The sequence below is a fragment of the Canis lupus genome, chromosome 13, assembly GCF_011100685.1.
Source record: "Canis lupus familiaris isolate Mischka breed German Shepherd chromosome 13, alternate assembly UU_Cfam_GSD_1.0, whole genome shotgun sequence".
NCBI lineage: Eukaryota > Metazoa > Chordata > Mammalia > Carnivora > Canidae > Canis > Canis lupus.
The window spans coordinates 8,342,884-8,358,821 of NC_049234.1; the positions used below are offsets into that span (position 1 = coordinate 8,342,884).

The 15,938-nt window shown below is 33.9% G+C and overlaps 1 protein-coding gene, 1 long non-coding RNA gene and 1 other non-coding gene across 3 annotated transcripts in view; 2 read left to right on the plus strand and 1 right to left on the minus strand.

Moving 5' to 3' along the window:
* The window catches only part of LOC119874430, a 45,531-nt gene extending 30,143 nt beyond the window's left edge, over positions 1-15,388 (plus strand). The window contains exon 4 of the long non-coding RNA XR_005368528.1: positions 15,016-15,388. This is a non-coding gene — a long non-coding RNA (uncharacterized LOC119874430). The remainder of the gene's footprint in view (positions 1-15,015) is intronic.
* Positions 1-15,938, minus strand: part of ANGPT1 (angiopoietin 1) — a 240,461-nt gene that overhangs the window by 58,190 nt on the left and 166,333 nt on the right. The window contains 1 exon segment of the mRNA NM_001005754.2: positions 12,080-12,309. Coding sequence (NP_001005754.1) covers positions 12,080-12,309 — 230 coding nt within the window.
* LOC119865515 lies at positions 13,627-13,733 on the plus strand. Its single transcript, XR_005369117.1, has one exon. It is a non-coding gene; the product is annotated as a U6 spliceosomal RNA (small nuclear RNA).

Genomic DNA, 15,938 nt, shown 5'->3' on the forward strand with positions numbered 1-15,938 from the left:
TCAAGGAAAAAGATAATGTATTCAATCATAGACGGTGTAGAATAGAGTTTTAGGTAAAGCATAATCATATTTCAAAGAATGTGAACAGGAATTGGTTTATCTTTTTTTTTTTTTGGACTCAGATTATGACTCTTTACGTGGTCACAAGATGACTAACAACAGCTTCTAGAGATATAATGTTAGCAGCACCAAAGAGAGATAATGCACACAATTGTTATTTTGAAGGTATGTACCAATTTCACTGGGAATATTCAGGAAGACTATATTCTGTCAGGTAAACTTGGGGAAGGCTGTTCAGAAGAGAGAACAGCTGAATGAAAATGAAAACAAAAAAAGTAGAACAGTTTATCTGAACTAAATTTTAAAAGCCTGGTATGGCAATTCAAAGATTTTGTGCACACCAATATAAGCAAATAAATCTAGAAAGTCTTAGGAAAGAATTATTATTCATTCTTTTCATTTAGCCTTATCTCTATAGCCTAATCTTCATGATCTGAAGGGAAAGAATAGAGACACAAGCAGGTGCATGTCTGTCTTTCACCAGCCAACATTCAGTCAATAAGCAACCTGAGACCCTGATTGCAACAACTATTGACTTTATCTGGCTCTTCCTTTTATTTGCCCAACCAATTTCAATCCAGATGGCATGTCTACCACTGGGACGACTTGAGGGAAGAATCATAAAGCTGAGGCAGGGTCACTTCAATTCACATGAACCCTCAAAAGAAAACTTCCTGGAATGTAGAATAGGTAATTCTGAGTTGTAGCAAACCTAGTATAGAATACAGAAGGCAAAAAGCCTTTGCTATGCCAAAGACAATGTAAAAAGCCAAAGTCCTTGATCCTACTTACTTCCTAATAAGTTACTATAAAGGGGTCAATTCTTCAAATATCCTTTTTAAATCTTAGATGTGGCTAATGGTTCCTATCTCTCCAGTATTCAGCAAGCATCAGAATATATGTGGATCAAGTTACTGGTTTAAGGATAATTCTTGTGTTACTTATTGGACCATCATCACTATGGAGATCACAGTAGAGGAATCAACCCTAAACCTATAATTTCTCACCACAATAGGAAACTAAGTTAACTGAGTATATGGATAAGTAAATCATCATATCTGATAAGGTGAAAACAAGCAAACAACTGATTGATTAGATTCCATACTTTTCAGCCAGGTGTGTGGGCACCTCATGGAAAAGCCATTAGAAAACACACCCTAAATTCCTCATTTATTTGAAAAGACTTTTAAGTGTGGAAGAAGGTAATACCTTGCATTCAAGGGTGGTGGTAAGTTAAAAGATTTATAGGCAATAATCATTATTTCAATATTAAATGGTGAGTATGAGGGTGAGGGATACTTACCAGTAACTTTATAAATATATATCACATATATAACTATATATATATACACAAAAGCTTTATGCTTCTGAATTGAAAATTTCAAAGTTGGTACTTCATTTTATATATAACTTCTGTATACGAACCTAAATATCTAGGAGATCTAAATATCTCAGCATGATTGTTTTTAACCTACAAAAATGGCAATTACATACAGTTTAATGTAATATATTTGTACATATATATGTATATATGTATTACATATAATGTAAAATGCTATATCACAATATAACAAACATATATATTCTATTTGTAAATACTTTAAATCTGAAGTTTTTGGATAAGTAGCCTTAAAAGCTTCTCTTTTTAAAATCTACTATTCTTTCCCCCATAGTCCTCCTAACCCCAGTATAAGAAAACACTTGAACATCATTTACTTAGTACATTACTTTAATTAAATTTTTTTATCAAAAGAACTGTTCATTATATGTGCGTATTCTGCAGATGATACTTAAAATCTCAACTACCCATCATCTTCTTGGTGGAAGTTTAATGATCATGATAAGATAAATTGACATACTCACAATTAGTAACTAGCATACTTACTATGTGTCCAAATCTGAATTTTGTGACCCAGGTATGTTTTATATGCTTTGTTTCATTTAGTCCTCATAAATGCCTTATGAAGTATGGCTATCAATATATTGTTATATACATGAGAAACAGAGGCTAAGAGATGCTTTCTAACTTCACCAAAACTTCTAAGTAGTGGAACTCTTTTGACTATAAAGCCAAGAATCTTAACTATTTCTTACTGGCCCCTAGAATGAAGTCAAATCCAAACAGGACTCCAATGACTCATCTGTCACAGAGTCCCCAGCAATACTTATCTCAGATGACAAGGTCATACCCAGGGTCTTGGGTGAATCAGGACAGGCCTAATTCAGAATGGCTACAGCCTTTTCTCTTGGAAGCAGGAAGTATTGGAAGAGTGACAGGGGTTAGAAAAGATAAGAAAGAAGAAAAATGTTGAGATGAGGATAGACGAGAACCACAGGCAACAGAATTATCTGTGAGGTGGAAACTCATAGCAAAAATGTGGAGCACTGTTGGCCCACAACTTCAAAAGCTAACAGAACATTAGGAAATAAGAGGTGCCTGAGCAGCTGTATTAGATTTCATAATGTCTATATCCTAAAAATCATGCTGACCAAAATTTACCCCCATTAGTCTTAGATATTATTCTCATAAGCCTAATTACTTGATGTCCCAGCCTCTGGACTATCTGCTGAAGCTACAGATTTAGAGGAAATGCTAGTGGAGAAAGGGAGGGTGAGCATATATGTGGGTATTTGTGTGGGCGTATGTTTGTGTTCACCTTCTAGAATGAGGCATGAAGACAATAACAACAACAAATTGATACTCAAAAGGATTTTTGTGTGTATGAGGAAGAGACAGTAATCTTAGAAGTAGGCAAAAAATTAGAAACGGGAACAGTTTGAGCTGTATATAAGGGACAAATTATATACTTTTCCAAAGGCATCATGGTATTCTGATGTAAATTAAATCATGCTGATAAGAGTGAATCAAATTATTACAAAAAGCTTCAATTTTATTCAATCTTTTCTGAAAAAGGAGAAGATGAAAGCAATGAAGAAAATATTCCATCACTATATTTTTAAATTTAACATTTTACTACTTAAAGAGATACATTTTAACTATCTGCAGAATTATACATATGTTAGCCATATGTATAATTGTAGACGTATACATTTTTGGTAATATTGAAGTGTATGTATAAGGTGCATAAACAGTTAAATCTATATGGACCTGCAAACCACCCTATGCCATAGGTAGATTGCTAATTTTATGCTATTTTTTTTAGTGCAGGATAATGAAAAATCAAGTAATTCTACATAATTCTACTTTAGCTTGATTAGTGTATTCAAGTAAAATTTCCAGTGTTCCTCAAATGTGAAATGACTCATATATATAACTGAATATGTATTTAATGCATATTATACTTAAAGCAACATAGGACCAAAAAAGGATTTGAAAGTTGAAAAGAGATTTATACTCATTTGTTTAATAAAGTAATACTCATTTTTCACAAAATTTATTTCTGTGTTTTCCTTTTGGGCACCCTGATGGGTAGTTATGAGTGCTACATGACCCTTGCCATTTGTTCAGAAGGTCATTTAATTAACAAAAATATTTCAGGTGTTTCATGTGTGTTAATTTCCCACGTAATGTTTTTGGCCTGAGTGGAATATATCGATTTTGAACAAAAGATTTCCCACGCATGTGGGAAAGCATAAAGGGTATCTTTTGTGCTTTGCTATGAGTAGACAAATAATTTATTTCAGTAAAAGCCATTAAAAATGGAATGAAAGTCCTTGGGCAATGCTATAAATGGAAAGCAGTTGCCAGATGCTTTAGAAAACTGACAACAACAACAACAACAACAACAACAACCTCCTCTCCCAAGCCAAAACCAAAACCAAAATACTTCACTCTGAAGTTTTGAATAAATAAAGGCTGACTGCCACCATAGGTATAGCACTTCAAATCTTATTTTTGTGGTAAAATATACTTGAAGAATAATACTTGATTACCATGCTGAGGTTTATTCTGAACTTGAGACTTTTCCTAGTCATTAGAAGTGATAGAAAAAGAAGAGAAGAAATTGAATGATTAATGAGTCATAAAATATGTGGATTTGTCTAGGGCACCAGACAAACTCTAAGGTGTGTGGTACTTTTATGTTGAGCAATCTAGCAGCAGAACTGGGACTAGAGCTCAGATGCCCTGATTCCTGCTCCTGTTAGACCACCAAGTCTTGCCCTATAGATGGCATATGTCATAGCTGCTCCAAGACACTGGTTAGGTGACTTCAGTCGAAGTCCTAGCTCTAGGGAGATGAGCTGGAAGATTAATTATGGTTGAGATTCAGTTTATTTGTGCATATGTAAGTGTGTACATGAGGCTAAAACAACCAGCAAACCTTCCTTTAGAACCAAATCTCCACTTAAAATGAAACTCAAAGTTCAGATTCACTACTCTAAAGGAACTCATGCTAGCTATGAAACAGAAATGTTCACACCTAAAAATAATTGTGGGTATTTGCAAAGACACAATAGAATACACACTAAAACAGGTTTAGCTTAATTGGTATTTCATTTAATAATTTAACTTTATCATAAATTCATCAAAAAAGTAGATAATTCTTAATAGGTCACATATTAATGTGATTCCTTATTGGAGATGGTCCCATCCAGAATGTAAACATCCAAGCCAGCAGTAAGATGAGATACCAGTGCCCTTAGTTATGATGTGATATTCTTTAGTTGAAAAAAAAATGGTGAGCTCTAATAAGAAACTAAAAATGTGTTTTTACCAATAGTTTATAAAGGTTCTTTACAATCAACTTTTAGAAAAATGGTGAAAATTAGTATTATTTTGTTTCTATGTATTTAAGATTAACTGTATGGTTATAATATTTCTCAGGTTTTATTTCATTTTTTTCTCCCTTTTTAAAGCAGAAGACATTTCATAGGAGTTTCACTGTATGGTTGATGTGATGAATACATACTGGTTATTAAAATGTGTTTTTGTCTTTTTTTTTTTTTAACTTTCTCTCCAAGTAATTAGAGGTGTCATTTGGACTCAGTGTAAAGTACTAGAGTTTATCTGTAAGTAACCACTGTTCCATTATGTCCCTGGACTTAGAAAATATCTATTCAGTTCAACTTGAGTGTGGATGAGTCCAGGAAATGACTTAGTTGAAATTCTATTAAAAATATTTTGTGCTTCTTTGCTTTAACCAACCAGACCATGAAAGAACAAAATTAGAAGAAATGGAGTTTGCTCATAGAAATGTTGGAACAAAAAAAAAAAAAAAAGAAAGAAATGTTGGAACATAAAAGCAACGCATGTGTATGTGTGGCCTTTCACCTTGGTAACTTTCAGGTCCAGCCAGAACCAGGAGATATCCCTTTTCAGATAGTTTGGTTTCTGAAATTGAAACTTTAATTCCAAAAGAGAATTAAACACAAGTTTCAAATCTCCCCCAAAAGATGTGGTTTAAAATAATTCATGGGAGAGGTCAAAGGCTGAACTATTTTTTATTTTGTTATCATTAGTTTGGCTATCTGCTATTCACGCAATTTTTGTTTTTACAGAAATTACAGCTTTTCAAAAGGCAGATAACATGCTCCATCAAAAAGAAGGAATATACCATTTCTAAAAATAAACAGTCACTTTCCCCTTAAAGCCACTGGGTTTTATGAAAGGAAGTGCTAGAAAGTGTGGTTGGTTTTAAGGAAATTGTAAATGTTTGACATATAATTTTCTGTCAAGATAAAGCATTTCCCTCATTAAATGGGAACAAGTGCTCACTGTAGCATGCAGCAGATGACTTCCTGTATTTTTCTTTCTCTTTCTACCTAATGTTAAATTGTGCATTACAAGTAGTCAACGAAAACCTAAATATTTTACTCAGTCAATGAAAATGATATATTCTATTTTTATCAATGTTTATATAAGTGACATTCAAAAAGTTTTAATTTCCTCCCATTGCTTGTGATGTTTTTAGAATCATTCTTAACTCAAGGGACTTGCAGGAGTTCAAACTATCTCATCCCTTGACTGAATGATTTACTTCACAAACTCAATAGACACTGCACGGGAGGTAAATTCCTTTCAGATGGTAGAATTATTCTGAGAACATAACCAAATGTCTCCTCAGCACTGGGAAAGAAACAAATGCCTCATTTCCCCTTTACAGAAGGCCAGAGGACTGAAAATAATGATCAGAAGTTCCATACCACTGCAATCAGCCTCTGGGAAAGACATTTTAAACCAACTAATTTAGATCACTTAAAAATTTATAGTATCAGTCATTATGTCTTTCAGATGATGTGAAAAAAATTTTTTTAAATGAATTGCATGAGAAGCTCTTTATGGTTTGAAATTTGAAATTCATGTTAGGGACCTAAATATATAAACATGTTTGTGTCTCTCTGTATTTAAGTTTCTTTTACTTCTTTCTTCCTGTGTGCATCCTTACCCAAACTGTTATCTGTTCTTTCACATTTAGGTTTGCTAAATATGGGTAGACAGTATTTTGCTTTTACTTCCTCTTGCTCACTTTTGTCTTTGACCCATGTAATTGAGCCATACATGTCACCCAAACTCTCCCTGGGTATGGGGGGGGGGGGGGCAGGGCTTTCTGCTTTTTTGCCACAAAGATGAGATGTTTTATAGCAGTTTTTTCTCTCTGCCGTAGCCCTCCTCACTACTGTTTTTTCTCCCTAATTCTGTTTTCTTTCCAGTCTCTTTTTAAAAAATTTTATTTATTTACTCATGAGAGACACACAGAGAGAGGCAGAAACATAGGCAAAGGGAGAAGCAGGCTCCCTGTGGGGAGCCCTATGAGGGTCTCAATCCCAGGACCCCAGGATCATCATGCCCTGAGCCAAAGGCAGCCGCTAAATCACTGAGCCACTCAGGCATCCCTCTTTCCGCTCTCCTTTTAACCATTCCTTAAAGAACTCTCAAATTTCTTTGATTTTGTATTTCTATTATTTTAAGAATCTTGGTATGTAAATTCTCTGAAAGCACACATAAACTTGTACCTGAGTGTTTGCACTATGTGAGAAGCAAACGTAGGATAGTTTTTATCAGATTCTCAAATGAATCGCTTACAGCCCCCCAAATAGTTGAGTCATTGCTTTTATACACACTTTCAGTGATTTTGTTTGCTGCATGGATTTACCACTTGTCTCCTCTGAGGACACAGCAATCTATGTGGTCATCCAGATTTCACTCCTGAATTCCAAATTCCTATTTCTCTGACTTCCAGAATTAAATCTCCCATAGTCATCTCAGTCAATGTATGCCCCAAACCCCAAACTAAACTTCTTATCTTTCCCCCTTAAACATGTTTCTCTTTACATGTTGATGATTTTAAGGTATGTCATCAACATCCCCTCAGTTACTGAATCCAGAAAATTGAGTTATATTTAACTAATAGGTCATTATTTCCTGTTGTTTCTAATTCTCTTTGTTCACCAATTTCCTCACCATCTGCCTTTCCATTTGTCCCTCTTTGATCCTGACCTCATTATTTTTCTCCTAGAAAATCCTTTGAGAATTAGATGAAAACCACTATCAACTCTATCTTCCCTCCCCATCATAGTACAGTGGATAATGTACAGGCTCTAGAATCAGACTCTGATTTCAAACCTCAGCTTACCCACTTGCTAGCAGTGTGATATTTGAAATGATTTACTTCCCTGTGCCTAGTTTCCTTATCTGTCATAGAAAGCTAATAAAAGCACCCAGCTTATAGAGTTGTTATTAGAACTGAATGAATTAATATATGCAAAGGGCTCAGAAGATTGACTTTTACTCTCCAAATATTTGCTAATATTTTAATAATAATGGCAAAATGGTCATCTGGTCCTTCTGCTCCCAAGCTTATCAACTTTCCAGTACATTCTCCTACGTGGTGACAGGGGTAATTTTTTTTTTCCTAAAATGCAATGCCAACGTTGTCCTCATATATTGACATGACTCCTTACTGTTTTCAGAGAAAAAAAATGCAGCTTCCTTGATCTCTCTCAATACCTCTCTAACTCCATCTTTACTGTTATCCTGGCTTTAACTCTGAGATTTAGGCTATGCATTTAGGTATATGCCACTCCCTGCCATGACTTCTGGCAAACATACATGTTCTTTGAGCTGTTTGAAATAGCCTCTGCAGAAAGATTCTCCAAGGTGATTTAGACAGTAAGAAAACCAGCCCATGGTGAAGAGGGAAGGCTAAATATTATTTTCTTTCTTCCTTTTTAAAAATGCTTTGTTACTAATTAAATTCTTGATCACATGATACAATGTTTGCTTCACGTGTACTCAATGTATGTGACAATAGCTTAAACACATCTGAACATAAAGATGACTGGTGAATGTTTGATGGCCACAGTACCTGATTATCCTTCCCAGAAGAATTCCAAGCCTTGTTTCCATGCCATTATCAATGTAAACTACTTAATTCCAGCAATAACTGTGAATTGCCAGAAATATGAAGCAATCAGCTAGGTTTTGACGTTATGATAACATTGAGGGCAATATTTTTTTAGTGGGTAATGTTTCTAAGAATAAATGTGGCCAAATGTTTGCAGACAAAAGTCAGACAAAAATAAATGTGTTACCAGAAGCAATACTAAATGAATGCAATTCAGTTTGAAATGATTATTTGCCTAAGACACCACAACTGCCTGTTTGGAACAAGAGGACAGGTTGGTGAATTATTTCAAAAAGTGTGTTTATTAAAAATTGTACTTAGCTTGAATTTATCTTCCGACATTAGCTATTTTAGTAGGAAAAGTTCTGTGAAGCTAAACAAAAATAATCCCTACATGCAAAGATGGATTTACAATTCCTGGACCAAACACATGTTAGGGAAAGTATAAATTGCCAGCCAACACTTCCTAAGAATGCTTTTATCATGTAACTTTAGTGAGTTATAAACACGTTAGAAGACTTAAAAATAAACTACATTTTTTCAGCATTTACTATTAACAGGCATCAATGCTGTATGTTCTATGAAAACTTCTTTTAATTTACTAAAAACTCATCAGGTATGCATTATGACCCCATTTTAGATAAGAAAACCAAGGCTAAAAGAAACTGCTTGAATGGCTGTCAACAGTTAAACTTGAGCACTAACTGTATATCAGACATTTCCCATGAGAGAAAGTTTGGTTATAGACAGCACTTAATAAATTTGTGTTTAATTGAACCTTGTCACTTGGAGGAGAAAGAAGGAACTAAAGTTTAGTGAGTCAACTATTTCATATGCTGTCTGCTATTATAGGCAGTACCTAATTTAACCCTTTCCCTGTCACTGAGAAGTAGACACAATTATCCTGACTTTATAAAACGATGAAACAGTTTCATAAAGGTTAAATTAGTAGCTGATGACAGAGAAAATTCACTAAAAATTTCTTCTCATACTTTGTAGTATTATATCCAGGCTGTCTCCGTAAGTGATTGGGTCAAGTTAGAAAGAGAGGACGCTGAAGTCAATTAAACATTTTTGGCTTTTATATTATAACACAGCTCATGAAGATTTTAGAAAATCTTCTAGAAGACTACTCTTTGAGTTCTTAAAATATACATTTTTAAAATTGATGCATTTATTGTGGTATATTGATTTAGGCGTATTTGCATATATTTAAATGTGAAAGTAGAATATTTACATAAAATCCCTTGATAAATAATAAATCCATTTAATAAACGAGTTGTTGGTCACAAAAGTAGGGAAAGGTTTTACTTATATGTTTTGGAATTAGGATGAAATAAAAGTTTATTTTAATCCAATATTTCAAATTCACCAAAACTAAAGACTATGGCACCAGTGAAAATGAAGATATGCAGAGAATTAAAATCTTGATGGAAACCTTAGTAAGAGGCATTTTCCATTTTTGTGTCTTTTGAGTCCTTAAATGATCAAATATTTGGTTAGGATATTAACTATAGAATTAAAGAAAACAAATATAACAAGGAGCAAATAAAATCTATGATTACTAGAGCACAGATCTCATTGGAAAATGGGGTAATAGACTTACATGATGATCACAAGTCCTGCAATTACATCAGAATTTATTTTAGGATTATATCACTAAAAAGAAAATAAATATTGAGAAGCCTGAAGTATTAGACAATTTATCTCTCTTATTTTTATTTGTTTTGGATATGCTATATCACAAAAGAGACACAGTTACTTTTCTCATACCCTGAGTGTATGTTATGGGTAGCATGTATCAGGATCATAATTTTTCTATATATGTTTCATGAACAGATGTTTGTTTGCCTGATGTTGCACCCAAACTCCAAACCTAGCCAGGAATTTCACTTTTGCAGTCACTTCCAGCTCTGCTTCTAAAATTTTAAAGACATATTTATTAGACAAATAATCAGAAAAGAAGTGAAATTATGATAAGTAGGCAGACATATGAGCTCTGTGAGAATCACCAGGGCTTGATATTTCTAACATCATGAAAAAAGAAAAAAAAAAAAGAAATACTCAACTCCATGTGCTTTAAGTCTCAGGATGATAAGAAAAATATGTTTTCAATGTTCCCTCTAATGTATTCAGTTCAATATGAGAATAGATATGTCTTATATTAATACTTAATTTCTAAATACTCATGAGTTCTATTAAAATTCCCTGGCAAAATCATACCAAGCTTTCCTTCCAGTGGACTCTAACTCAAGGTTTTGGCAGGCGCTGACTGATTAGCAGGTTTTTTCCTTCCCAATCACATTTCTGAGCACACCCAAATGGAGCTCTGGGAACTTACTGTTTAAAAAATACTCCTTACAAAGTATATTAAGGACTTGTTTAGACTATCTAAAGGAGATATAACTCAAGGTAATGGAGTGTAATAGAGAAATGTGAAATGTCTTTAAAACAAGATCACTTCATATGGAATTATCATCTATATTCATATCTATACATGAAAGGATAGAATTGAGCTAATTTTTCATATAGCTCAAGTCCACTATTAAATTAAAGGAGCCTCTGTAGTAGGTATATTACATATATGCACAAACTACCACATGAATGGTCATATAAGCCACAGCTTAGTGACAACCATAACTTTCAGATATAAGTGGTGTTCTCTTTCACTCATCACTATTTACGATTCATCGCATCTTCACTCAGAGAAAGGCTGATTAGCAAGCAGAACTACAGAAGATGACTTTAAGCTCCAAACTTTGAAGAGCTCTCCTGAAGCTAGGGAGAGGATTTTCTTGAAGTGGACAAGTGTACACAGAAGCACTCATTCAATAACTGTTGGGTGGGGATGGGCATATGGATAAATATCTTCTAAAGAGACACAGGACTACAATATTTTCAATAGTTAAGTGGCTCCAGATATTCTAGTCATATTAAAAATTTGTATTTCCAACACCTGAAACTAATATATATATAAATGTGTATTTATGTGTGTATATATATATACACACACACACCCTGGTTTGGTCTTCTCCACATAAGAGTTCTTTTTTTTTTTAAATTAATTAATTTATTTTATGATAGACATAGAGAGAGAGGCAGAGACACAGGAGGAGGGAGAAGCAGGCTCCATGCCAGGAGCCCAACACGGGACTAGATCCCGGATCTCCAGGATCACGCCCTGGGCCAAAGGCAGGCGCCAAACCGCTGAGCCACCCAGGGATCCCCATAAAGACTTTGAATAACCAAGATTCTTTCTCCTGCATAATAGTAATTGGGAACAGCTATATCTCCTTTTATTTGTAGGGAACTCTTCCTTCTCCTCCTCTACAAAAGAAACGATTAATATTAGTTTTAATATGGAAATCTTTCTGAAATGAAACTCTCCCCAAGACTCTGAATTAATCTTTAACACTGGCTAATTTCTGTCCTCTACATTTAAGTGTCTAACAGCATAACATCAAATAGAAGAAACTAGAAACTTCTTTTAGAAAGATACTGTGAATTCACAAATTCAAGCCTATGAATACATTCTCTGACCTTAAAAACATGAGAAAATTGTGAGTACAAACTTCATGCAATGCTTCTAAGAATAAAGTTATTTTGCTGTTTTTATACAGCAATCAATACAATACAGAAAGTTGTATTGAATATTTACTTGCTCCATGTTAAATAAAATAACTACTATGCCAAATTGAAGAAATTCTTACCACCTTCTTTAGTGCAAAGGTTGACGAGGTTATGCACTGTGTCCATCAGCTCCAGTTGCTGCTTCTGAAGGACACTATTGTTGTTGGTGGCTCTGTTCAATTGTTTCTCCAGTTCCTGGATTATGTATGTTTGGCGAGTAACCAAGACTTGAAGATTTTCTCTCTCTTCTTTTAAGGTGTCCAACTCTTCCTTGTGCTTTCCCTCCATTTCTAAGATTTTATGTTCTAATAAACTACAAGGAAATAAAGATGTGACTATTTTAAAAATGCTATACAAAAAATATGACTCAACTAGATCCTGAGTTTATTTAAAGTTAGAAATTTTAGTTAGGTATGTCACAATGGAAATATTTTATAAATGACAGTCTTGGAATATATACATATGATATATTCTAACATATATAATGTGTTATTTATATATAAATATTTAATACATATATTAAAATAGGAATTACATATATAACATATCAAATGACAAATTATTAGACCAGCTGTTGTCAGAGTAATATTTACTTCCTAAATATAATTATTTCCTGGGGTACATCTCATATACAAGATAGTTGACTTGGACCCAAATAATCATATTTTGTAAAAGTTACAGTATAACAACTTTCATTAAGGAAATAGTCCAATAAGAAACTGATAGAATAGTCCAAGAAAATACAACAAAATACAGAAACTATTTTTTTATTTACATTGCACCCATTTGGGATTCTTAAAACATTAACAGTGATTAAATTTCACAATAATTCTGTAGGGTCAGGTAATAGCATATGGATGCAGAAATTACAGGACCAGAAAGCAGGCTATGCAAAATCACAGTGAATTAGATGTCTCAGGATTTTTGATGTCTGGTCCTGTATCATAACCACAGCTTATTTCGTCTCTCAACCTAAGTTTCAGAATGAGGCCTGAAAGCATCACAAGTTCCCAAATCTCTGCACAGAGGGTTCTGAACAGGAAGACCACAGGCTGGTGGCTTGGTCTTACAAAAAGATGGGACTTTGCTCAGGGTGATGTAATCTTCAGCTGAGAACCTTCCTTCTCTCAGAACTCTGCCAAAGATACTCCCGTTGCATATTGCACATTAAAAATGATAGGGAATGCAGAAGCACTCTTGGATCCTAGCAACTGACTGTAAATAAAAAGTATTTACATTTTATAGAGTGTATAATATACTAAGATTCCTCAGAGGAAAGCCTGATTCAGTTGCCTCAGGTCCATTTTCAGGAGGTTGAACCAGTCTTTAGTTTACAAGGTGTTATTCAAATGTAACATACCAGACTGGGCACTTAATTTACGTTGGAGAAATATAGCACTGAATCATTCCTATAAGTTTGCAAAAAGGGGACTCCAGGGAATGTTTTAAATTTAATACTTAAATCATAAAATAGGCCATGTTAAAAGAGCCAAACTTTCCTACTTGACATACTGGGGGACGAGCTGGAATATCTGATTGTCCTTTATACAGATTAAGAAGTATAGGGAGAACCATTCGTGAGCGTTCCAGGTCTTTGCCAGCAAACCCATCCTCAAGAAAATGTAGCTCAGTGCTCGCTTCGGCAGCACATATACTAAAATTGGAATGATACAGAGAAGATTAGCATGGCCCCTGCGCAAGGATGACACACAAATTCGTGAAGCATTCCATATTAAAAAAAAAAGAAAAAAAAAAAGAAAATGTAGCTCAGAATATGGCAGGAAAGTTGCCTGTTGAACCAAGCCTGAAAAATGTTGGGTTGCTTCTATTCATGTTAATCTACTAATTTACAACACCTTGAAGCAGCATGTTCAGATTCGCATATGAAAATTTCCATAGAGACCTGTCAGGGGCAGCTTTATGACCTGTGCAAGATGAGAGAAGCCACACCACTATTTTGGGATGCTCTCATTCTATGGGACACCAGTAATGAAAGAAGCCCTGCCCTGATTGTTAAATAAACTCCATTTGGATAGAACCTGGGTATAGAGATTGGGGGAAAATGATATCGGTATCATTTGATGAAAAGGTATATTTTTGAAGACGTCTTTTGGAAATGAAAAACTTAGGTAAGGAAGTCAGGGTAAAATAAAAGACATTATCCATAAAGAGTAGGTATGATTCACTGTCTTTCAGTATTTTCTTCTGTGTCAATAATTTGCTGCTGAAATTAAAGGTTAAAAAATATACAAAAGAAGACAAACAAATGAAAAACCCTTCTCTGTTGGTTAAAAAGTTTATCCAACCATTGGGTAAGTGATTAGTACACTTGCTATGGAGTCAAAGGAGGTTTTCTCTGTATATCGTAATCTTTGGCCTTCATATTTGAGAATTAACCAAAACTGATGCCTTAGCTCATTCTCAATTCACTTTTTAAGTTTTTGTTTTCCCTCCTAATGATCAGATGTAAGGTGCCCATAATACAAAGTCAGTTAACTTACCAAAAAATTGTCTTTTAAATTTGGAAGGGTTATAGTATACTACCAAGAAGACTTAGAATTAGCCATTAAAATGATACGAATGTAAAGATCAAAATTTGGATGATATAGTCATATAATACTAGATAAAATCTGAATTATCATTTTGTTCCTACAAAAAGGTGAGCATTGGCCTTTTAGTTTTATTAATCAGCAGGTAATATTATTAGATATTAGAAAATATCATGTTATAGTTTTAACCTGTATTTATCACTTGCAAAGTGCTATTACTCAGCTCTATGCAAAATATAAAATGATACCGTTCCTACCCTAACAATTTATTTTTTAGAGAGAATACCTCAAATAAAACATCAGTAGCTATAAGAAACTTGTTTCAGAAATAATTCTATTTTTAAAAAATTTTTACACCAATGTTTTTCCACTTCGTCTTTTGATGTACTCTCCATGCAAGAGAGTATATACTTAAAGATGGCTACTATCTGAGATGTTCATAAGGAAATTTTGTTTGTTTTGTTTTTCAGGATACTTTGGAAAGTCGATCAAATAATTTAAAGTTGATCAGAGAATTCCCTGGTGCCAAATGAAACCACTCCACACTGGCTTATGGAAGAAAAGGCCATCATTTCCTGAGTAAAAGGAATATTCACTTAACATGATGAAAAGAACATTAATTTTAATAATTCGCTGAACAACCTTTAATGCACTGTGACTACCAGGTATCAAAAGAAATCCAAATAGCCTGTCATCTCAAAATAGATATTTATGCAAAGTAAAGAAGGGACTTCTCACAGAAGTAAGAACCCTGCTCTGCATCACAGACATCTCACAGTGTTTAATGAAATATATGCATGACAACTATTGGCCAAATGGAAATATGTCACATTGTTTCCCAAATCGCAGGTCTTACCAGTTAATTATTTCTTCCAATCATTTTCTCAACTCATTTCTTCATTTGGAGTTTCTTTAACAACTTTTATACTATACTAATTATCTATTGAATTTATTTACTTATTTATTTATTAGGTAATACCTTTATATTAATAACTCTTTAGACTTCTTCAGGCAAGACTGATTTCTTCTTGGCCCTTCCATTTTCTTCAACACTGCTCATCCCTTTCTTCCATCTTCTCTTCCTATTTGGCTTCAAAGAAACTATTCCCTTTCCTTAGATACTTCTCCATTGGTTATTATCTACTTGGGAAGTCAGCCCTTTCTTCTCATTTCTCCAAACTGATTTGAATCCAAAGCTTTCTTTCCCGAAAAAAATCACATTCTATCTCTATTAATCACATTGTTGTGATATACCATTATAATTGTGTAGTCCTTTAAAGCCCTTATCTCCTTTGATTCTTAAAGCAATATAGAGATACAGACTGAGTAGATATTACAAGCCCCAGTTAATAAGAATATAAATATCTTGTCCAAAAATCATGCACTTATTGTG